The sequence below is a fragment of the Mirounga leonina genome, unplaced genomic scaffold, assembly GCF_011800145.1.
Source record: "Mirounga leonina isolate KUSES-001 unplaced genomic scaffold, KU_Mleo_1.0 Mir_94, whole genome shotgun sequence".
NCBI classification, from domain to species: Eukaryota; Metazoa; Chordata; class Mammalia; order Carnivora; family Phocidae; genus Mirounga; species Mirounga leonina.
Genome location: NW_023270855.1, coordinates 54278507 through 54301347, shown reverse-complemented (window position 1 = coordinate 54301347; position 22841 = coordinate 54278507). Strand labels below are relative to the sequence as shown.

General features: G+C 55.7%; 3 protein-coding genes across 7 annotated transcripts in view; all 3 read right to left on the bottom strand.

The window, feature by feature from the left end:
• Nucleotides 1-240, bottom strand: part of KHSRP (KH-type splicing regulatory protein) — an 11825-nt gene extending 11585 nt beyond the window's left edge. The window contains exon 1 of the mRNA XM_034998500.1: nt 7-240. Within this exon, the coding sequence (XP_034854391.1) occupies nt 7-149 (143 nt within the window). The 5' untranslated portion in view covers nt 150-240. The remainder of the gene's footprint in view (nt 1-6) is intronic.
• Nucleotides 241-1628: 1388 nt separating this feature from the next.
• Nucleotides 1629-12335, bottom strand: SLC25A41 (solute carrier family 25 member 41). 4 transcript variants are annotated; one of them, XM_034998498.1, is made up of 7 exons: nt 12291-12335; nt 6465-6620; nt 5788-5940; nt 5493-5600; nt 3026-3193; nt 2796-2943; nt 1629-2067 (listed from the first exon to the last, which is right to left on the bottom strand). In XM_034998498.1, the coding sequence occupies exons 2-7, from the start codon at nt 6594-6596 to the stop codon at nt 1895-1897; spliced, it is 882 nt and encodes a 293-aa protein (XP_034854389.1). In that variant the 5' UTR covers nt 6597-6620; nt 12291-12335; the 3' UTR covers nt 1629-1894. The 4 variants fall into 4 exon arrangements, with proteins under 4 accessions (XP_034854389.1, XP_034854387.1, XP_034854388.1 ...); XM_034998496.1 differs by lacking the exon at nt 12291-12335 and adding an exon at nt 7315-7513; XM_034998497.1 differs by lacking the exon at nt 12291-12335 and adding an exon at nt 7372-7513.
• SLC25A23 (solute carrier family 25 member 23) lies at nt 7527-22620 on the bottom strand. Of its 2 annotated transcripts, none has more exons than XM_034998495.1 (10): nt 22465-22620; nt 21235-21361; nt 20574-20661; nt 20161-20272; nt 18941-19099; nt 18703-18855; nt 18429-18536; nt 17320-17487; nt 13507-13657; nt 7527-7605 (listed from the first exon to the last, which is right to left on the bottom strand). In XM_034998495.1, exons 1-10 carry the CDS (start codon nt 22618-22620, stop codon nt 7571-7573), a joined length of 1257 nt encoding a protein of 418 aa, XP_034854386.1. In that variant the 3' UTR covers nt 7527-7570. The 2 variants fall into 2 exon arrangements, with proteins under 2 accessions (XP_034854386.1, XP_034854384.1); XM_034998493.1 differs by lacking the exon at nt 7527-7605 and adding an exon at nt 10514-12471.
• Between the last annotated feature and the right edge of the window lie 221 nt (nt 22621-22841).

Here is a 22841-nt window from a genome sequence, read left to right as displayed (position 1 = left end):
CCGCCGGGGCCGCCGCCGCCCCGGTCCCCCGCACCCGGCGGGCCCGGCGGAGGGCCTCCCCCGGCGCCCCCGGCTCCCCCGGCTCCTCCGCCGCCGCCAGCGGGCGGCGGCGGCCCGGGCGGGGGTCCTCCCGTGCTGTAGTCCGACATGGCGCGGCGGGGCCGGGCCTGGCGCGGAGGCTGAAGCTGAGGAGGCGGCGGCGGCGGCGGCGGCTCAACGCGGGAACAAGGCCTCGCTCCACACGGCCGCGGAGCACTCTGGGAACCCAGCGGCTGGGAAGACGACGAGGGGGGAGAGGGACGCCTCCTCCCGCCGCCGGCGTGACGGACGGCGCAGCCAGGCCAATCGGAGGCGGCCGCCGCTCCTGGGACACCAATCGCGGCCTCTGGAGGCAAGCGACCAATCGGAGTGCCGCGAGAGGCAGTGGGCGGGAGGCGCCGCGTGACCGACAGCTCTCGGAGGCAGTGGGCTTCGGGCTGCCGGTGCTGGGCGGGCAAATCGAGGCGACCCGAGAGGGCAGGAGGCCCAATGAAGCGGGAGTTCCAGAACTACGGGGCGACTTCAGAACTGGATTGACGACTCCGGAGAGTCAAGTGGACAGGAAGGAGGGGCCTGCCGAAAGGCCCCTTTGAACAGGCTGGGCGGGCGCCAGGTGAGATAATCGTGTACGCAAGCCAATGAGGACACGCAGAAGGCGGGTCTTGCGCAGATTGGCAGCCAACTTAATCCAATTCCTGACGAATTCTGGGTGACGCGCTTAGGTTTGACTGGATTGCTTTCCCTGTTAACCAGAATCCTCTTCTAGCCTTGATTTCTAAGCCAATGGCTGGGCGGCGGGGGCGGGTGCAAGGTGACGGACACCGCTCTGGACAAATGGCAGGGAAGGAAGTAAAGGGGCCCAGTTTTGGTGGGAGCCAGTGGAAGCGTAGCTGCATTGGGGCGGAGCCGGCCTCCAGACGACGAGAGGGGATTAGCCGTAGCGAGAGTGAATGGCAGTCGACGTGGGCAGTGCCGACCGGCTGAGGGGAATTCAGGCCTGACGTCTAGGTTAGCGCCCCAGGAGCCTGGCTGGGCAGGCCGAACACGTGGCCTGCTCGAGGCCTTGGAGATCGGGTGCTTCCGGGGGTGGGGTGGGCCAAGAGCAGGAGGGAACCCAGGGATCCCCGGTATCCCCCTCGCTTCTCCACCCAGGATTCTAGAGCCCCCACTTCTCTTCCAGGACTCATGCAACCAGTTCCCCTCCAGAATTCAAGGGTCTAGGGCCATTGGTTCTCTCCTAGGACCCTAATTCCACACCCCACACCCTCTTCACGTAAGGTCCGGGGACCTGAGCTCCAAGCTCCAATCCTAGGCCCTCAGTTCTCTCCTGAACCCAGGCGTTATGGAGGTTTACAATTCCTACTCAGGCCCAAGGGGCCCAAGATATCCAGGCCTCTTTCCGAGACCCAGGGATCCCAGGCGCCCAGCTTCCACTCTTGGGACACAGATATCCGAAGCGCCCAGCTCCCTATTAGACATAGGGTGTTCCAGGTCCCCAGCTCACCCCCTGAAACCACGGATTCCTAGTCTAGCCCCAGAGATTCCAGATACCCAGCTCCCCTCCTGGACGCAGGTATCCCAGACACATCCAGCAGAAACTCTTTATTTCAGGTTGTCTCCACGTCCACCATTTCACCCTGAAGCCAGGACAAGCCACAACGGGCCAAACGGGAGTCCAAACTAGTCCCTGGCTGCACCCTCGGGAAGGATCCCCAGGGATCTTCTGACCCAGGCCCCCAGACTGCTTCTCCTGACAAAAACTGCCCCCCTGGGCCTGAGCCTGGAGGGCTCTTTGGGCCAGGGGACCCTGGATCCTCCTGTCCATTCTGCCCAGGGTGGGTCGACTGGCCACTGCCTATACACCCAGGGTTTTCTTCATGGCTTCATACACCACGTAGCTGATGCCACCTGCTGGCAACACCTTCAGTAAGGTGGGAGTCATGCCTCTGTACAGCCCCAGCCAACCCTGCTGGGCCAGGATCCACTGGAAGACTCCGCGCATGGTGGGGTTTGAGCCCTCCACAGTGTCTGTGGGAACAGGGGCAAGCTCAGGGCTTCTGCCAGGGATGATCGGGCCACCCCGGGGCGGGGGCGGGCTGGAATGTTGGGGGTCGGGTGAAGCCAGGGGCTGGGGTCTGGGGGCCAGCGTTGGGAAGGAGTTTGGAAGACTTAGAGGAAATTGGTCAGTTTGGGGAGAGAGATCAACTCAGGCAGTTTTCAGGAACATCTTAGAAAACATTCACGCTTATTTGGGAGGGAACTTCTAAGATCTGCCAGAGATTTGGGAAGTGTGCTAAGGGATGGTTTGGGGATATTTTCAAGATTAGGGTAGCGGACCAAGGACTTGTTTGGATGTTTGTGGATTGGTTTAGGGGCTGAGAGTCCATTTGGGGAGTATACAGGGTAGTGGAGGAAGTGGTTATGACATTGGGATGTCTAAGGGTCAGGTTTAGCGAATTTAGGAATTTTAGGAATATGGGCTGGGTCAGATTTGGAGAAGTTGGGAGAGCATTTGGGGAATCTATGTCTTGAAATATGGTGTGGGGGCCTGAGTTGCATTTGGGGGGTGTTTGTGGGGGTCAGTTGGGAGATGTTAATTTCAGTGGTTTGTAGGGTTAATTTGGGGTTGGGGTCAGATTTAGGGGTGAGTCTTGGTAGGTTTAGAGGTCAGTTTGGGAGTCACTTTTGGGGGATGAGAAAGTTCAGTCAAGGCTAAGGGGAGGGGCATGCACGGTGGCCACTGGGGCTAGTCTGACCTTGGGCCTGCATCCTGGTGCGCACCAATGTCAGCGGGTAACTGGCCATCTGGCCACAGGTCGTGGACAGCGTCACAGATGACAAACTGACCAGGCCACTGGGATCCTCCATGTCCCTGCCTGACTTCAACCAGAAGCACCTGAGCATCTGCAAGAGAAGGGGGTCAGGAGGCAGTTTACTACGGGCCTGTGTTCACACCAGCCCTGGCACCCCTCTGTGGGACCCACACCTCATAGACGGCCAGGTCCGTGCAGGCGTAGGGGATGATGCCGAGCATGTTGGGCAGGTAGCCGCGGTACAGGGCGCGGGTGCCCTCCTGCTCCAGGATCTGCCACGCACAGTCCAGCAGCCCCTTGTACTGGCCTGTCCGGCGCAGGGTCAGCCGTGTCTTCAGCACCTGGGGAGGGCAAGGAGGGAGGTGGCTCATCTGATCGAATGCTCTCATCAACCCTCATCGACTAGCCCCCAGTGGCCACCCTGCATGCCCCTTTCTTGACCCTCAGCGGTGGCTGGCATTTCCGTCCTACAGCTGAGGAGGTGGAAGCTCAGGAGTGCAGAGAGCTGAGTTTCCAACCCAGAGCCATGCGATTCCTTGGCCTATGTGTGCTTTCAACCCAGGGTTCAGAAGCCCAAGTGCTGACAGAGGCCAAGAGGATAAGGGAAGTGGCGTGGACTGAGCGGAGTCACAGCTTACACCCAGCGGCAGCCAGACATCATGCCACGGGGGTGCAGACACCACGGGGTGGCCAGGTTTGCCAATTTTCCAAGAGAAGCCAGACATAGTCATTTGTACAAAATACCCCAATATCAAAATATTGGCAGCTCTACAATTGCCCAAAAAACCGAACACCCAGTGTGGTAGGCAGAATTCTAAGGTGGTCCCCAAGTTTCCCACCCCTGATATGTATGCTCCATATGATGCCCACCTCCCCTCCCACCCTGACCTTGACAGTGTGCTAGGCCTGGGACTATGATTGGGTATCACTCCCCTCGTCAAGTTACATGACATGAAGTTACATTTCATGGAAGTGAAGGGATTTTGCAGATGTATCGGGGCCTTAAGCAATTAGTTTTAAGTGAAGCAAGACCAATTGTCCTGGGTGGGCCTGACCGAATCAGGTGAGCCCTTTAATAAAAGAGTCTGTTGCCAGAGACGGAAGAAATCAGAGCGATTGGGAGTATCCAGGACACTCTTCAGTTGGTCTTAAACAAGCTGACTGTTGTGGAGAGGACTACATGGCAGGGACAGTGGGTGGCCTCTAGGAGCTGAGGACCTCAGTCCTATAACTATAAACTGAATCCTGCCAACAACCAAGGAACTTGACAGAGGACCCAGGCCTCTGGTGGGTTCACTGTAGCCCAGCCAACACCTTGATTTTGGCCTGATGAAGCCCTGAGCAGAGGACCTGACTAGCCAGTGCCCAGGCGTGACCCACAGACAAACAAAAGATAATAAATCTGTATCCTTTTAAGCTACTGAGTCTGTGGCAATTTGTTACGCAGCAATAGAACACAAATACACTTAAGAGGAAATTTAACTAGTTAAGGGCAAGAATTATATGAGAAAAATTTAAAAGACCATTAAAGTACATAAAAGGAGACTTGAACAAATAGAAATGATCTTGGATACCAGAGCCGGCCTCATAGATGGCAGGAATCTCTAAGCTTATTTATAAATTGAATACCATCCCAGTAAAAAATACCAATAGGTGACTTTGTTTTCTGAACTTACTAGAGGTAAGTTACTTCTAGAGTTCATATGGGAAACCACGGTGGGAGTAACCTGGAAACCGATAAAGAAAAGCAGGGATGGGGGATGAGAAAGAGTAAGGTCAAGCCTCGAAAATTAAAGACAGAAGATAAAACTATAGGGATGCCCAGCTGGCCCAGTCAGAAGAGCATGTGACTCTTGATCTCGGGGTTGTGAGTTCTAGCCCCACGTTGGGTGTAGCGATCACTTAAATTAATAAAATTAAAAAAAAAAAAGGTAAAACTAGACAATGAAATGATTAGGGATTCAGGGGAGAAGCCAGAAGGGGTGAGTAGGTGGAGCAGAGAAGGTTTTTAGGGCAGTGGAACTACTCTGTGACACCCTAATGGGGGGTAGGTGTCTGTATACATCTGTACAAACCGCAGAATGGACTACACCAAGAGTGAACCCGAAGGCAACTATGGGCTTTAATAATAATGTATCGATATTGGCTCATCAGTTGCAACAAACGTCCCCCCCCCCCGCCCGCCCTACGCAGGATGTTAATAGTAGTAACTGTGTATGTGGGGAGAGGTGTGTATGGGAACTCTACTTCCTGCTTAAGTTTTCTGTAAAACTGCTGTACAAAATAAAATCTAATTGTTACCCCCCCCTCCCCTCCAAAAGAGGAAAAAAAAAGACATTACTGCCTGGACAGACATAGCAGAGGAAGAAGGGAAAGGCCAAAGATACACTCAAATATGCACAGGAATTTAGTAAATTACACAGGTGGCATCTTGGATCTTTGAAGGGAAAAGGAGAGGACCCAACCAGTAAATAGTTGTTGAGATGACTGGGGAGCCATCTGGAACACAAGTTGGACACGCACCTCACATGAAGGAGAAGACGAGGAGGAGGAGGAAAGGGGAAGACGAGGAGGAAGCGGTAACAGCTGGTAGCTAATTTTCACATTGTTTCATCTTCCACAGGGCAGATGTTCTCTTACCTCCATGGGGTTGATAAGCGTCTGGGAGGTGGCCACAGCTAGGGAGCCAGCAAGGAGACGTTCCTGAAAGGGTGGGGATCCATGCACTCCGCAGAAGTAATTCTTACACTGGGGCAGGAGAGAGGAACAGGAGAGAACTGCTGACTTTCTTCCTAGCTGAAACCCACCCTGGGTCTGGGGCCAGAGGGTGAAAGTGTGTCTTGGGTAAGGATCTGGGCTTGAGAGGGTGTGTAGGAGAGGTTTGGGTTGAAGGGCAGGACTGTGCAAAGTGGGCCTCTCCCTCTCCCCCGCCCACCTGTTCAAAGACGGAGAACTTGATGGCGTACTCGGGGGCAATCTTGAGGACGTTAATACCATTGCCCCGCCACAGGGAGCAGAAGCCCCCCTCCTGGACCATGCTCCGGAGCCCCCCCAGCAGGTTCGTGAAGTTAGTCTTGGAGGAGTAGACCTGGGGATAGGGAGGCCACTGGCCCTGTGAGGAGCCTCCCACCTGATCGCCTCCATCCCAGCCTGGAGCTCAACCCCATCCTGTCCCCAGCCACCCAACCCCATTCCTCCTCCCGCTCCCTTCCCAGCTGGCCTCACAGTGCTCATCTCCTTCCTCACCTTCGGACACAGACCCACGTGCTCATCTCCTTCCTCACCTTCCTCTCCTTACCTGTTCTAGTTTGCCTTCAAAGCCATCCAAAGACCCCATCCTCAACACCCTTATCCCCACCCCACCCTGTCCCTGGTACGGTTCTCTCGGCTCCTCCCACTCAAGTTCATGCTCCATCCCCATTGGCTCCAGCACCATCCCCAACTTCAACCCCCACCCTTACCTCCATTCAGCCTCCTCCTGACTCCAACCCGCGTCCCAGCCCCACCCTCGCACCTGTTTCCAATTGCACACTCACCCCCATCCTGAACCCCATCAGCTCTGCCTCCATCCAGCCCCACCCCAGAGGCTCCAGAGCTGTGCTCCCCGCGCACCTGCATATACACCTTGGCTCGGTCCAGAGGGGCCGTGCCAGTGCGGGACACCGCCCCAGCCATGGCTCCTGAGAGCAGAAACTTCCACAGGGCCCCCTCGTTATCCACTTCTAGGACATCGACGGGGACCATCAGCTGCTCTCCTGTGTCCAGCACCTGCGGGGCAGACCCAGCTCCCACCCGTACTCAGCCAGGCTGGAGCTCCTTCCCCGCATCTCCAGGAAGCCCCTCCTGGTGAAAGGCCCACCCTGGTCCCCACTGCTTGAAGGCGGAAATCCAGGTCTGCTTGGAGGGGAGTGGGTCATGCAGAGGGGGCAGGCAGCACGGCCTTCTACCCCAGCCTTCAGGCCGGAGGTGCCGGTAGGCCTGCCGTGCTCAAGCTCACCTGCTGTGATGGGAGATGTTCCAGGACATTTTCATGCACGTGCCCAAACACATACCCATACACATGTGTACAGCCCGGGTTCCGGGAGGGGGGCGGGGGCAGGGTCGGAGGTGGTGGGGTTTTGGCGAGTGAGGCTTTGACCCTCTTAAACAGGGTCTGGACGCTCGAGCAAGGCTTCTGAGCTTCCTCGGGCTGGGCTCCCATGGCAGCTGGAGGGTCAGGGCACCTAGGTTCAAATCCCTGGTGACAGGTTTGCCCATCCAGCAGCCATGGGGGGGGCCAGCTTGTAAATTTGGGCACCAGGGCATGATGAGGTCACAGAGGCCCTTGTGACCTCACTGGATATGGTGGGCAGAGAGTGTCCCCCACAAAATGTCCATATCCAAATCCCTCTAAACCTGTGAACTCTCCATGTTATGTGGCAAAGGGGAAAGTGAATTTGCCAGAGGCTTTAAGGGCACTAACCAGCTGACGGGGAGATGGAGAGATTATTCTGGACGAATTGCGTGGGCCCAGTCTAACCTCATGAGTCCTCAAACAGTGAAGAGGGAAGCAGAACAGTCGGTGTTGAAAGGGTTCAATGTGAGAAAGACTCATCCGACCGTTGCTGGCTTTGCAGATGGAGGAGGGAGCCACGAGCCGTGGAGTGCAGGCAGACCCTCGGAGCTGGAAAAGGCCAGGAAGCAGATTCTCCTCTGGAGCCTCCAGGAGGAGCTTGATTTTAGCCCAGTGAGATCCGTATCAGACTTCTGACCTCTAGAATAATACATTTGTGTTGTTTGAAGTCGCCATGTTTGTGGTTGTTATAGGAGCCACAGGCAACGAATGCACTGTGTGTCGCTGTCATGGCAATGGGAGATAGACGTGAGGGAGAGTGGGAAGGTTCTGGAGCTCTGGGAGGGAGAGACATAGTTGGTCCCCAAGGTGAGACAGGCATAGATTTGGAGGCAGCCTGAGTTTGAATCCCATCTAGGACAACTCCTGCTGTGTGGCCTTGGGGGACTCGCTTTACCTCTCTGAGCTTCAGTTTCCCCAGGTGTAAATTGGAAGTAATGATAAACTACCACGTTGTGTCAAGAGGCTGCAATGAGTCTTCATTGAGAGCGCGTCCATCCTCCATGTGGTTTGGTTCAAAAATCTTGATGTCATCCATGATTCTTTTTCTCTCATGCCCACACTCTGTCATCAAATCCAGGCTTCACCTTTAACATAAATCCGGAATCTGGCTGCTGCTTACCATGTCCGTGGCCCCCACCCTGGTCCAGCCCTGTGATGGATAACCCGGACCAGTGCAGTCGCCTCCACTCTGGGCCCTCCCACTCTTGCCCCCCGTCAGTGCTCCCCACAACCACCAGAGGGCGCCCGTGAGCACCGCAGTGAGGTCCTGCCCTCCTCTGCCCACAGCTCTCCAGGGTTCCCATCTCCCTGGGGTAGAAGCCCAAGTCCTCCGTGTGGCCCACAAGACCCTGTATGACCTGCCCGGTCCCCTCCCTGCCCTTCCCTCCTCCCTTTCTCCTCCTTGCCCATTCTGCTCCAGCCACATGGGCCCCCTCCCTGTTCCTCCAACACAGCCAGGCATGATGTTGCCCCAGGACCTTTGCACTGGCTGTTCCCTCTGCCTAGAATGCTGTTTTCCTGGACATCACCATGGCTCCCTCCCTCACTGTCTTTAAATCTTCATGCAAACGTCACCTTCTTCCTGATGCTTCCTCTGACAACTCTATTTAAGATGTAAACTCTGGGGGCGCCTGGGTGGCTCAGTCGGTTAAGCGGCTGCCTTCAGCTCAGGTCATGATCCCAGTGTCCTGGGATCGAGTCCCGCGTCGGGCTCCCTGCTCACCATGGAGTCTGCTTCTCCCTCTGCCCCTCACCCCACTCGTGCTCACTCGCTCTCACTTTCTCTCTCTCTCAAATAAATAAAATGTTTAAAAAAAAAAAGATGTAAACTCTGCTTCCCCACTTTATTTTTATCCATAGTGCCTTTGCTTTCTACCTGGCTACACATTCACTCACGTGTGTTATTTATTGTTTGTCGCTCTCCACTGGAATGTGGGGTCTATGAGAGCAATGATTGTTGTGTGTTTCACAAAACCGAGTCTGGCACAAAGCAGGTGTCCGGTAAATAGATGATGAGTAAGTGAGGGAGATAACGCATCAAAGGGCTTAGCACAGAGCCAGCGTATGGAGTACTTGCTCAATTAATGTAAGTTCTTTTCCCTTTAAAGATGTCAGTGATAACATCCCCTATTTTGTGGGTGGGGAGACTCAGAAAGAGAAAAGCAGTCTGTGTGATATCACACCACATGTCAGTTCCTGAGGCCCAAATGGCATAATGGGATGTGAGAAGGTGGACAAGAAAATAGTGGTTGACTGGCCTGATTAAATCAAAGTGGTAACACTCTGTGCTGGGATGACTGAAGTAAAATTAGGAATGCCAATTCCTTGTTGGTAGCTGTGTATATCGCAGATGATTTCTCTGGGGGCATGACCCTGAAATCGTCATATCCTTTGACCCAGCAATCCCGCTTCTGGGAATATGATCCTCAGGACATAATTTAAAGGAAGTAAAAATACGAAATAGTTAGCAAGGCTTAAGTCCATCTTTAAGTGTGTGGAAAATCATATCTATGTAGGCGCATGCGTATCAGTTAGCTACTGCTGCATAAGAAATTACCCCAACGGTAGCAGCTTAAAACACAAGATGGTGACAGGAACAATTTTGGTCATTTGAAGACAGGCAGAAATCGGACCGATTGGGTCTACGAGCCGAGGAATGCTGTGTGCCAGCAACTGCCAGAAGCCAGAAGAGGCAGGAAGGATCCTCCCCTACAGTCTTCAGAGGGTCGTAGCCTGCTGACACTTTGCTTTCAGACTTCTAGCCTTCAGAACTGGCGGACAATAGATTCCTCTTGTTTTTTATTCACCATAGCCAATGGTGGAAGCAAGCCAAGTGTCCACTGATGGATGAATGAATGAATAAACAAAATATGGTCCATCCACACACTGGAATATTATTCAGCCTTAAAGAGGAAGGACATCCTGACACCTGCCACGACGTGGAGGGACCCCGAAGACACTGCTCAGTGAGAGGAGCCAGACCCAGAAGGACACATCCCGCAGGACCCCAGTCCCAGGAGGTCCCCAGAGGAGTCCCATCCACACAGAGAGGAGAGGGTGGGAGCCAGGGCTGGGGCAGGGGGTGGGGAGTCTGTGCTTCATGGGGACAGAGTCTCCGTGTGGGGAGATGGAAAGTTCTGGAAACGGAGGGTGGGGGTGGCTGCAGGACAGGGTGAGTGTGCTCAACTGAGCTGTGCACTTAAAAATGGTTAAGATGGTGAATTGTATGTGATGTCTAGTTTACCACAATAAAAAATTAGATCAGTCTAAAAACTGTGTCATTTTAAGCCTCCGGTCTGTGGTAATTTGTTACAGCAGCCCTGGGAAAGAAATATCCTTATGTAATTAGAATACAGGAAAAATAAAAAGGGCCCATGAATGTGGGCTTTTCCCTGCCCCCACTTCACAGCTACGGAAACCAAGGAAGTCACTTCCTGGTCTCCTGGCACTGTGTAACAGAGGATGGCCCATGTCCCTTCCCTGGGGGTAGTTTGAGGTGGTCCCACATCGACCCACCCCCTTTCAGTAAAAACCACAATGAAAGAGCTTAGAAAGTGTATTCCTTTTGTTCTTTTCCTTTGAAATAACACACACAGGCGGGGAGGTGGGACACGGTGTAGGTGGGGGCAGGTGGAAGCCACGGGGGGGGGGGGTCCTCCAGCCCCCCAAACAACCCAGTTGCTCTTTTGTAGTCCTTTCATGGGGTTCCCCAAGGACTTGGGAGGAGTGATGGGAGGGGTCCCCCAATTATGCTAAGCTCAGAACCCAACTCTAAAGTGCAGAATGTACAGGGCCGTGGGGGGTGCTGCGGGCTTGGGTTATCTGAGGGGGAGGAATGTCAGCTCCTCTCTAGTAGAAAAATAGACCTGGAGTGAGTCTGGGGGATTTGGCTTGTTTTGCATAATTGGACGCTTGGCTCCAGGGAAGGCTAGTCTGTGTAGACTTGCTCTGGGCTCCCAACTCTGAAGCCTGGGGAAGAGACTGGCAGTGCTGGGGTGTGCTTGGGGAGAGTCTCCTTAACGTGTCCCCGGCCTCAGACTGACCCCTTGCCAGCCCCCAGGAAAGAGCGACTGGAGGTTATCATCAGCCTAAATGTGGGAAGGGAACGGAAGACACCGCAGAGCATTGTGGGGAGCATTGCGGGGGGTGGTTTCCCCACAGGCCAGAGGTGCAGCCATGCTGGGCAGGTGGCGGGGGTATCGAGGCTCTGTCTAGGCTGTGGGAGGGGGGTCATCTCCTTCCCCAGCTGCCAGCTTCTAGCCGTGTCAGGACTGATGGCAAGTCCCACGGGTTTTCTGGAAGCAGGAGGCCAGGACCTAGGCTTCCCACAGGCTCCTTAGACCCCGGGCTTTGTGTCATGGGCAGAGGGCCCTGGGCTCTGGGGTGTGTCTGGGACAGGGGCACGGGGGGATCCAGGATGCTGTGACGGGCCTATTGGGATCTATTTAGACTTGGAGTCTGAGCATTCAGGATCCAGTGCCTGGGAGGATTCTGGTCAGAATCCAGAGGTTAAGGGGCTGGGATCCAGTGCTTGGAAGGGGGGGGGATGTCTACCTCCTATGGGTGAGGTTTCAGCTTCCAGTGCCTGTGGTGAAGGGATTTGGGGTCCAACAGCCGCAGTCGCTGGGACCCACTCGCTCTGCCGTTGGGCTCACATTGTGGATTTAGGAGCCAGGATCCAGCCGGTCAGGGCTTGGGAATCCGAGATCCGGTGGTTGGGGGTTGAGGGTGTAGTGGTTGAAATATAGGGAATCCAGTAGTCAGAGCAGAGGGATCCGGGACTCAGTGTCAAGGTAAAGGAATTCAGGAATCCAGTAGTTGGGGTGAGGGGATCTGGGATCCAGTGGCTGGGGCCCTGGGATCTAGGCATTGCATAGTCAGGATCCGGTGGCTGAGGCTTCTTGATATCCAGAATCCAGTGGTGGAGCTTGGAGATCCAGGGCTGGAAGCATGGGGATCTGGGATCCGCCAGTGGTTTTGGGGATCTAGGACCCAGTGCTGGATCTGGGGCCTGAGGGAGCTGGGGTCTGGGTGTTTAGGTATGGTGATGTGTGCTCCTGTGATTGGGTTATCAGGATCCATCAGTTGGGTTGTGGGGCATCCCATGGTTAAGTCATAGAGGTCCAGGACCCCGTGTGTTGGGGGGGCCAGTAGACATGATATGGGGGTGTAGGACCCAGTGGGTAAAGTGTGGGGATCCTGCGATTTGGTATAGGGAGCCCTGGGATCCATCGGCTGGGCCATCAGTCTCCAGTGGCTGAGGTGTGGGGGATGTCATGATTGGGGTGAGGGATCTGGGGTGGGTCAGGCTCTGGGTCCCTCACCTGGACGTGACCCCCAGGGCCTGCTTCATGTTCTCGTAGACCACATAGGAGATGCTCACAGCCGGGATAACCTTCATGAAGTTGGGGGCAATGCCCCGGTAGAGGCCCCACACGCCCTCCTGGGACAGGATGTGACGGAGCAGACCCAGCATGGAGAGCTGGGGGGCACCCTCGATGGAGGCTGGGGGGGGGTGGGGAGGCCAGGTGAGGCGAGAGGGCCCCTCTTACTTCCCCCTCCTACTCCCCAGGGCTGGGCCTGTGGCCGTTGCAGCACGAGGGAGGAGGGTTAGCTTAACAGTGAGACCTACTACTCAGAATCAGGACTTCTCCTGGCTCTGGAAACGGCTGCTCGCCTTTTCAGCCCAGTCTTGAGGGCCCAAGTTTGGGGATGATTAGAAACAGAGAAGGTATATGTATGTGTGTGGTGGGAGAGGGTACAGACATTTCCTCTGCCTGGAACTCACTTCCCTGCCTCTTCTCCCAGCTCACTCTTCTCTGCCTTCCAACCTTCATGCCAAAGCAGGCTCTTCAGGGGAGCCCTGCTTGGTACCCCAGTCTAAGTCTGGCTCTTTCTCTTATCCTGCATTCAACCCTAGATCCATACTTAATTGTGGAATGATTTATTCAGCATCTTGCTTCCTCTCCAGCCTGTGAGCTCTTGGAGGGCGAGAACCCAGGTTTATGCACTGATACACCCCCAGAGAAAATCACAGAACACAAATGCTAAAATTCCCAAGGAAACTCCCAAAACAGATTCAGGAATGTGTGTGTGTGTGCGTGTGTGTTTTGGTGGGGGGAGAACCCATAAAAGAAACCTATGAGGAAAACAATAAACCCATACCCAGCCTGCCCCCCACCCCCCTGTACCCGGATCTTCCCTCGCCTTGCCTTCCTCACTGTAATCCAGCCTTGCAAATCAGAGCTCAAGTTAGCAGCCCTCCCAGCTAAGCCTGCTAGGGCACTCCTCCAGTACTCGCTGCATCTGCTCTCCTCGCTCGGTGGGGCATGTAGGGGGGTGGGAAAGGGCTCCCGTTCCAGTGTCACAGATGGGTACACTGAGGCCCAGGGAAAGGTAGGGACTTTGGTGGAGGCCATCCAAATCCAGAAGGATCCCAGCTTGGGACCTTGCCTGGCCAGGAGGAGGAGCTGGGGATGGGGAGGTGGGGCCCCAGTGGTGGTGTTCTCTCCCTGCCCCATCCTCCCGTCCCGGCCTCACCTTGGGCCTGCATGCGGGTCCGGACCAGGGCCAGGGGGTAGCTGGCTATCTGGCCACAGGTACTGGAGATGGTCCCACAGGCCAGGAGCACGAGGATGCCTGGGTCGGCCGAGTCACAGCTATACTGCTGAAGCCACTGGTTCTTCAGGGTCTGGTGGGGGCGGAGAAGAGAGTAGAGTGTGGGTTGGATCGGAACTGGGCAACACCATGCACAACCCTGGCTTCGGAGGCCCCGCTGGCTGGCTGGCACTAGCTGAGCGCTCGGTACCTCCCAGGTGCCCCGCAAGCACGGTACCTGCGTCCTGTCACTCAGGCCTCACCTTGACCCTCTGTGGGACGTGGGAGGACAGCCCCCCCCTTCTGCCCATGCCCTTGCCCTTGGGAATATGGTACCTCATGTAGCAAAAGGGACTTTGCAGTTGAGATTAAGTTAAGGACCTTGAGATGGGGCATGATCCTAGACCATCCAGGCAGGTCCGATGTCACCACGAGGCTCCTTATAAGAGTCAGAGGAGAGGGGATAATAGAGGCAGAGGTGGGGGACGGGTTGGAAGATGCTGTGCGGCTGGCTCTGAAGATGGACAACAGGCCCACGGGCCGAGGCAAACGGGCAGCTGCTAGAGAAGGGGGAAGATAAGGCAACAGCTTCTCCCCCGCAGCCTCCGGAAGAAAGGCAGCCCTGCCAACAGCTTGATGTTAGCCCGCTGAGCCCCACTGTGGACTTTGGACCTTCAAAACGATGAGATAGTGAACGTGCGCTGTTTTAAAGCCCTAAGGTTGTGGTCATTCGTTATAGCAGCCATAGGAAACTAATACGCTCTCCAATGTGGACACGCCACCCATATCCTATTCAACTCAAATCAGCTGACTCCCAACTGCCAGCATCTACAGTTCTGCCTGAGGACTCTTGCTGGACCCAGGTAAGGCTGCTCTGAGCCGCCCCCCAAGCCCCTCCAGCAGCAAGCAGCAGACAACTGACTTGGTGTATCAATACCCCAGCTCCCTTGCGTCTTGTGGGGAGGGGCATGTTCTATGCTGCCTCCAGAGGCCCCCCACCGGGACTGAGCTGCATCTGCCCACCATGATAACTTGCTTGATAACATGCCCTTATGGGTTCGATGGCATCCCCCCAAAAGATATATTGGGGTCCTAACCCCCAGGACCTCAGATTGTGACCTTATCTGCAAATAGAGTCTTTGCAGGTGTGGGGAGAGTTAGGATGAGGTCACCCTGGAGTCGGGTGGGCCCTTAAGCAAACATGACCGATGTCCTCATAAGAAGAGGAGATACAGGCGCCTGGGTGGCTCAGTCGGTTAAGAAGAGGAGATACAGAGACAGAGACACACAGCGGGGAAGACAGCCACACGGTGACAGAGGCAGAAATTGCAGGGATGCCCCTTGCTGGAAGGGGCAAGGAAGGATGTCCCCCTAAGGTTTAGGAGGGAGTGTGGCCCTGCCGACACCTTGAGTTTAGACTCCAGCCTCTGGGACTGTGACAGTAAATGTCTGTTGCTTTCAGCCCCCCACAGTTTGCAGTACTTTGTTAGGCAGCCCTAGGGAACGAATGCTCCTTTTATTTTGGTTACCTTACCTTCCTGCCAAACCACGTGCTCTCACATCCCTGCTTCCAGAGGACCTCAGACTAAGACAAATACCACCACTATCTCCATTTCATTGACAAGAAGATGAGGCTCCAGGGAAGTTACTTATCCATAGCCACAAAATAAGGGTGGGAGTCAACATTCAGAGCCACACTGGAGTCCAGAGTGGTGCACTTGGTTTTTTGGGCAGCCAATCCCTATGAAGCCTCTCTGCGAGGACCTTCTTTCTTGCTCTGGGACTGGGATGGCTCCTAGGTTTCATTTCCCATGTCACTTCCCACCCCTTGGTAACAGCTGCCCGGAAGTGTGTGGAGAGGGACTCAGGGCTGGGATAGATTAGTGATGTCCGGGCTGGGCAAGGAGTGGGCGCCTTGGAAGCAAGTGTTCACCATTATTGCCTTGCAATTTTAAGAGCCTTCTTTGGGGGTGGGCGCCTGGGTGGCTCAGTCGTTAAGCGTCTGCCTTCGGCTCAGGTCATGATCCCAGGGTCCTGGGATCGAGTCCCACATCGGGCTCCCTGCTCAGCAGGAAGCCTGCTTCTCCCTCTCCCACTCCCCCTGCTTTGTGTGCCTGCTCTCGCTATGTCTCTCTCTGTCAAATAAAAAATAAAAAAAAAAAAAAAAAAAAAGAGCCTTCTTTGGGGGCTGGAGCAGGATTTGCCAAATAGGTGTTGAATGAGTATTTAAGAGGTGTTCTGTTGAAAAGAAGTTCTGAAGACTGCGTAAGCATGGCCAACACTGGGCCAAAAAACAAAACAAAACAAAACAAATCAAAAAACCACACCAAAAACAAAAACCCAGTGAAATCACTTTTCTGCAGACTTCTCAGAGCCTTTAAGGGACTAACATAGATTTTGAAACTCCAAGAAGGCACAGGCTTTCTCAAACCACTTAGACCTCCCAGCTCCCTTTTTGGGTGAAGAATGGATCAAATAAAGTTTGGTCTAATTTCTTCTCATAGCCCCCAGTGGCTGAGTCTTGCCCTTAGGAAAAACCAGGCACATCACTGAGCTCTTGCTGACTCTTCGGTTCCTTCCAGCCACTCAAGACTTGCACTCCTCCAACAGGCCAAATCCAGTGCTGCTTCTGGAGCTGCGCTCTCTGCACCCTCTGCCTTGTTTCACACGGCCTTGCTCATCGCCTCTCAGGGGCCTGCCTCGACCCCCTCCTGCCCACTGTTACTTTCAATTACACATCCTGTTTTATTCTCTTCTGAGAACTTAGCAGGATCTGAAACTACTTGTTGGCCCGTGGACTGACTTCCTTGCTCATTGGAGTGGGTGCCCCAGGAAAGCGAGGACTGCGTTGTTTTTATTTAACGCTGTCCCCGTACCTTGGGATGCTCAGTAAACCGTTGCTGAGTGAGCGAGTGAATGACTGAGCAAGTGAGTGAATGAGTGGTGGTCTTGTCTCACGTGGCCACCCAGGTGCTGGGTGCTGGGTAAGTCAGGGACGGATGGCAGGTGCGGAGTGTTGGAGATGAGGACCGGCTGCATCATTTTGCGAGGCCCAGGGCAAAATAAAAATATGTAAGGTCCCTCGTCCAAAGATGATTTGGGATTTCAAGATGGCAACAGCAGGGCATTAAACCAAGAGCCAGGCCCTCTGAGCATGGGGCCCTTGGCGACTGAACTGGCCCCCTGCCTGTGAAGCTAGCCCTGTCCTGGACACAGAGACTTTGGGGGATGCCTGGGGACATCTGGGGCTGTGCTACTTGGAAGAACTTGGCGATCCCACCAGGAGAAGAGAAAAATCATGACCCTTGGAAGAGAAGTCAACCCCCCCCCCCCCATTTCTGCCTCTCTTGATAAAGGCCTTGAGATGCTGGCCATGGGGTGTGGTTTCTATGAAATGGGCAGGCCCTGAAGAAGACTTTGGCCGGCTCCAGTACATGCTCTGGGGAGACAGGCATCTCTGAAGCTCACATTCACTCTCTCCCATGATTCTGTGAGCTACGGTGGTCCCTGATCTTCCTGGGTTCCCAAGGCCCAGCAAGGCTGAACTGCACACGGAAGTGGAAAGAATTCTCACAGTGGTAAAAGTGAAAGAGTCGGGGAGTCCAACAGCTGAAGGGGTTCCCCAGGATCCCAAGGCCCATGGCGCTTCTCCACCCCTAGCTATGGAGGTTCACTGAGTCAACCCTATGGGAAAGGGGTGTCCCGTGGGCAAATCCCAGAGGGGAGAGAAAAGGGGAGGGCGGGCTGCCCACAGACCTCATAGACGGCCAGGTCGATGCCCGCGTAGGGAATGATGCCCAGCACATTGGGCAGGTAGCCGCGGTAGAAGGCGCGGGGCCCCTCTCGCTCCAGGATCTGCCACGCACAGTCCAGCAGCCCCTTGTACTGGCCTGTCCGGCGCAGGGTCAGCCGTGTCTTCAGCACCTGGGGAGGACCCCGGTTATCGCTGGGAAAACTGCTTCCAGAAACACCACACCCAGCAGTGAAGACACCTAGAAACAGCTACTCCTAGAAGGATCTACCCTGGCAATACCTGAATTTAACAAACCAGTTACTCTAGAATCTTTTGCTATCCCCAAATCTCCATACCTCGAAATGGTTACATCTCTCAGAGTTGCATGGCGGCCACTGTGGCCTCCCAATATCTTGCTCCCATCCCCCCTTAATAATAGAAACTATAATTTTCAGCAAGCACACAGCCACTCACTTTCCCTAGATATATGGCCATGGGACTAAGTCTTAGCCAATGAAACAGCAGGAGAACAGGCATGTGTGACTCTCAGGAAGTATTTTTAAAGGCAGGGAGGTGGTTCCTTCCTTTGTCTATTCTTCCTTATTGGCTGGAATATGGATGTGATGACTGGAGCACACGCAGCCATTTTGGTCCACGAGGTGGGTGTTACATTCTGAAGTGCTGGAACAAGACAAAGGGAAGGAACCAAGGTCTCTACCACTTTGAAGTCACCATACCTGCCCTGAACTGCTTACCTCAGACTTCATTTATGTGATTTGAGCTTTCCATCGCTCAGAATCCTGACACACTGCACAACCTGAAACCTGAAATAATTCCCCTGGGAACAAACAGCATGGAAATCAGTATCCTAACAAGAGGCATGTCCATAAACAGCTGGCCCCACGGTTGCTGCCTAAATCGTTATGATCAACACCACCATCCCTAGAAGTCACATCTCAAATTCCAATGCCCATGCAGACTACACATGAAACAGCATTGCTCTAATGAGCCCCAGTCCAAATTAGGGAGAGGCAAAGTTACAATACCAATGCCTATCACACCACGGAGTAACGTGGTTATTGCAAGCCCCTCACCCTGCAAAGGGGCCTCGGCCAGAGTCCCTCCTTCTCACCTCCATGGGGTAAATGATGGTTTGGGCCGTGGCACCAGCCAGGGAGCCAGCCACAAAGCGCTCCTGCACGTGCAGTGTCTCCTGCTGCCCCCGAATGGCCCGCTTGATCTGAAAGTGGGAGACACAGAGGTGGACAGGACCTCAGGTCGTCCTGCTGTGGGCACCACCCAGGGGAGCAGATGTCCACTCCTGGGGGTCCTGCGGACATCCCCCGCCCCCAAGCCAATCCCACCAGCCCTCACATCTAGCTCACATCTCCCACACCGGCCCCCACCTGCTCATAGGCCATGAACTTGATAGCCGACTCAGGTGCAATCTTGAGCACGTTAATCCCATTGCCACGCCACAGGGAGCGCATGCCCCCCTCTCGGATCATGCTCTTTAGGCCCCCCAGGATGTTTAGCTTGTTGGTCTTGGAGGCGTGGACCTGCGTGGGGAGATAAGGTGGCCTTGGGGTCCCCTTCTGGGGCCCAGGCCTAGGAGAGGGGGTGGGTCTTTCCGGGGCCCCTCACCTGCATGAAGACCTTGAGGCGGTCCAGAGGGGCCGTGCCCGTCCGCGAAACAGCACCTGCCACTGCACCTGCCACCAGTTGCTTCCACCACATGCCGGTCAGCTTCTCCTGCTCTGAAAACTCATCAGGGACAGTCAGGCACTCACCAATGTCCAAGACCTGAGGAGGCAGGGACTGGGGTGTCACACCATCATAGGGGCAGGGAGATGTACCTCAGCCCTAAATGGGAGTGTCTCCCTCATGAATCCCAGGACACTCAGAGCATCCACCAATAAATCTCACTTAGAGAGCCCAGGAGATCCCTCTTGGAACCCTACCAGATCCCAGCAGAACATCCAACCTGACTCCCATGTAGGATCCCAATATCCCTCCTGGGCACCTCCACCAAATCCCACCAAAGGAGCCTACCCAAGCATCTACCATATAAAGATTCCTTCCAGAGCTGATCAGATCCCTTTGAAGGATCGCACCCAAGAATCTCCCACATAAGGATTCCAGAAGATCCCTCCAGGGCCGCACAAGATCCCACCAGGGACCTGCCATATAAGGAGACCAGTGGATCCCTCCCAGGGCCTCAGCAGATCCCACAGGGAATCTGTCCCCAGGGATCATCCCTCCCCTAGAATCCACCTATAGACTTCCCAACCAAGTCTCTCATGGATCCCCAGGGTGGGACTGTCTGGATCTCCCAAGAGAATCTCACCAGATCCCACAGGTGGATTCCCCTACAGATGCCATCAAATGCTACTGGAAGCATCAATCAGAGATTCCCACCCAGAAGTGGGGGAATTAGAGCACCTCCTCCCCCAACTTCCAGTGGATCTCAGTGGATTTTCCAAAGAAGGTGGCTTTCTAATGAGTCCTTTCAGCAGCAGACCATTTATTGGGGCAAAAAGAAGCCAGCAGAAGGGGAGCTGTGGGTGGAGGCTGGAGGCTGGGTGCCCTGTCTGGTGAGCTCTTCCTTCCCTGTGCTCCCATCTCCCACAGTCTGCCCCCAGGACCCCAAAGTCAGGTCTGAAGGGCTCCAGCCAGATCACAGACCTCCCCCAATGGGTCCCCAGTCCCCTGAGCCTGATCAGAGGAAGAGAGGACTAGAGTGTCATTCCTTGGCTGTTCCCAGTGGCTCTTCCTTCTCAAGACTCCTGACCCAGCCCCTCCATGCCCAGGGGAAACCAGAGCAAGGCCCAGCCACCACGCTAGGAAAGCTGCCCCCACCTCACCGTAGAATGTTTCCAGAAATAGACCACATCCTCCACATTCTCCAGTGAATGCAACAGGAAGTGGTCGCGCCATTCCTGCCAGTCGATGGTCATTGTGCCGTCTCGGTCCATGCTGGGGGTGCAGGGCAAGGTAGGGATAGAATCAGTGCAGGGGCTGGGCAGGGGGTGTAGGAGTGAGGTTCAGCTGGTTTGGGGGTGGACTGACTTCCTGTGCACTGAGAGCTCGCCATTTTACAAAGGGGAAAACTGAGGCTCTGAGAAGTGAAGCATCTGGTCCAGGATCTGCCTGACTCCCAAGCCCACCCCTCAGCTCCACCTGCCCTGGGACTGGGTCTGGGGCCTAGAGACTCAAGGTGGCCAAGGGGCCCTGGGGAACTGGAGTTACCTGGGATTCTGGACCCCCAGTTATTCACCTGTGCAGAATTTTCTCTGCTTGCTCCAGCGAGATGGAAATGCCTAGGGCTCGGAAACTCTGCTGGATCTCAGACACATCGATATGACCTGGGGAGGGGACCAGAAAAGGAGTGTGCGTGGGGGGACCCTGGAGCCCAGGTCTAGTACAGCTCAGAATGGGGATGGTCTAGGAAGACCAGGGGATCCAGGAACCCAGGAACCCAGGATGAGATTTGCAGCAGGGTTGGGGGGGGGGTCACTGACCCACTGGGATTAGAGAGGTGGAACTGGGCAATATTGGGGGGTTCCTCTGCTCCATGAATGAATGAAAAAATGAATCCAGGGATAATTATGGGGGTCCTTATGCCATAGGGGATTGAGAGGCAATATTAGGGACTCAGAAGAGGCTATGGGGGGTGTCTCTGCCTCATAGGGAATCCAGCGGCAATATGGGGCATCTCTGTGTCCCTTAGAAACTTAAGGGTAATAATAGGGGTCGCATCCCAGAAGGGAAAGGAGGTGGGATGGGCCCACGGGCCCAACCACCTAGCTGGGGGGTGAGGAGAACTCCCAAAATAGCTTGTGAGTCATCAGGGAGAAGTGGCCCTCCCCCTCCTAGCAGTGCCAGTTCTAACCCCACTGGTGTCTCCAGGGCCCCTGCAGCCCATCCCTGGGGCGTACCATCCTGATTCCGGTCCAGACTGTGGAACAGAAGCAACAGGCGCTGTTCCCGCTCCTGCAGGTAGCGGGAAAACTCCTCCAGGTCCAGCCCACCACCTGGGTCAGCGTCACTCTCAGGGGAGATGCCCTGGAAAGGGGGAAGGGACGAGGGAGCTCCAGGAGGCTGCTCCCAATCTGCAGGGGGCATGACAAGCTTAGGGCCCAGGAACTCAGAGCCCCAGCACCTAAGGGGAAGTCACCCCTCCATCCGCCAGCTCACTTCTCAGCAATATGCCCAAGGCCACCATAGGTCTATGAGCTGGAAAGCAGTTGTCCAGTTTGCCTGGCAAGCAAACTGAGGCTCTCCAAGGTCGAGTAACTTTTTCAAGGTTACAGAACTGGGAAGTGGTAGGTAGCCTTGGGCTCTTGTCTCTGAAAGCCTGTCCTCCCAGCTGTCTCTTAAAAAAACCCTGTCCATATGGCAGTTTCAGGAGCTCCCCTTAGAGACAGCTCTGGGCACTGTGGGGCAATGAGAGATCTAAGCTGAGCCCCGACCAGGCCTCTGGTTTCCCACCTGGAAAGTGGGAGGTTGTCCTGGAGGTCTCAGGATGCTGTGGAGAGAGACACTCCAGGGGCATCTGGGGCTAGAGGTGTAGGGGACACCTGCATAGGCCTAGGGGCAAGTTCCTGCTTTGCTACATCCCATGCTGAGGGTGGCCTCGGACAGGATTGGGTACCGGGCTGGGGTAGCCTGGGGCATTAAGCCAGGCCCGGGGAGGGCAGGCCTGGGAAATGTAAACGTAGAGAGGCTGGGCAGCCGGCTGGGAGGAGGTGGGTAGGATGGGAAAGGGTGTGTCTCCTGAGGCACCGGGCAGGGTATGTCTTGGATGGGCAAAGAGTTCAGAGGAGGGTGTGTCCAGGGCAGTGGGCAGGAGAGCGGATCGGCTGCTTTCGCTGGCAAGACATCCCCCACCCTCGAGGCACCGGCGAGTGGGTTGGGGACCGGCGATTGGCAGCTGGACTGCAGGCCTGGAGCCTCCGTGGCTCTGTCTTGGCGAACCCGTTAGGCCCAGACCCGCGGGGCAGGGGGAAGGGGGAAGGGGACGGAGACGCCCAGGCTGGGCACCCGCACTGGAGTGCAGCCACAGGCAGTCGCCGGCTGCTGCGGCGGCGCTCCATTCAGGGGCTCGGGTTACCGGCGCCCGCAGGGCCGGAGCGCCGCGCGCCAGGCGGGGGTCCCGGCGGGGGTACCTGTTGGGTGTCGCGGTTCGGCTCGCCCCCGCCCAGCCGGGCCAGTCCCTGGCGCAACTCGCGCACATCCACGCGGCCATCCTTGTTACTATCCAGCTCCTCGAAGAGGCGACCCCAGCGCTGCCGCCGCTCCGCATCGCCCGGGCCCCCCCGCATGGCGCCCGCCGGGGGGGGGGGAGGGGAGGCCCGGCGGTGGCGGCCTCGGTGGGGGCTTCGCGGCTCCCCCTCCCCCCCGCGGCCCCGCAGGGCCAGCTCCGCGGCCACTGCCACCGCAGCCTCCGCGCTGCCCGCCCGGCTCTGGCACTTGCAGCAGGCGGTGACTGCTAGCCGTCGCCGCCCGCGCCAGAACTTGCGTCTCCTCCCCCCCCGCCCCAACC

Bases quoted from the DNA above. Each gene is read 5' to 3' on its own strand.
- SLC25A41 (XM_034998499.1), bottom strand. From the start codon at position 7,053: ATGGGAGCCCAGCCCGAGGAAGCTCAGAAGCCTTGCTCGAGCGTCCAG. The intron at 5,601-5,787 runs GTGGGCGGGGGA...CTCCTGCCCCAG, and splicing joins AGTTCTCCGTCTTTGAACAG to TGTAAGAATTACTTCTGCGG. The intron at 2,068-2,795 runs GTCAGACTAGCC...CTGTTCCCACAG, and splicing joins CACCAGGATGCAGGCCCAAG to ACACTGTGGAGGGCTCAAAC.
- SLC25A23 (XM_034998493.1), bottom strand. From the start codon at position 22,620: ATGCGGGGGGGCCCGGGCGATGCGGAGCGGCGGCAGCGCTGGGGTCGC. The intron at 21,362-22,464 runs GTACCCCCGCCG...CCCCCTTTCCAG, and splicing joins CGAACCGCGACACCCAACAG to GGCATCTCCCCTGAGAGTGA. The intron at 13,658-17,319 runs GTCTGTGGGCAG...CGCCCCCACCAG, and splicing joins TCGACCTGGCCGTCTATGAG to ACCCTGAAGAACCAGTGGCT.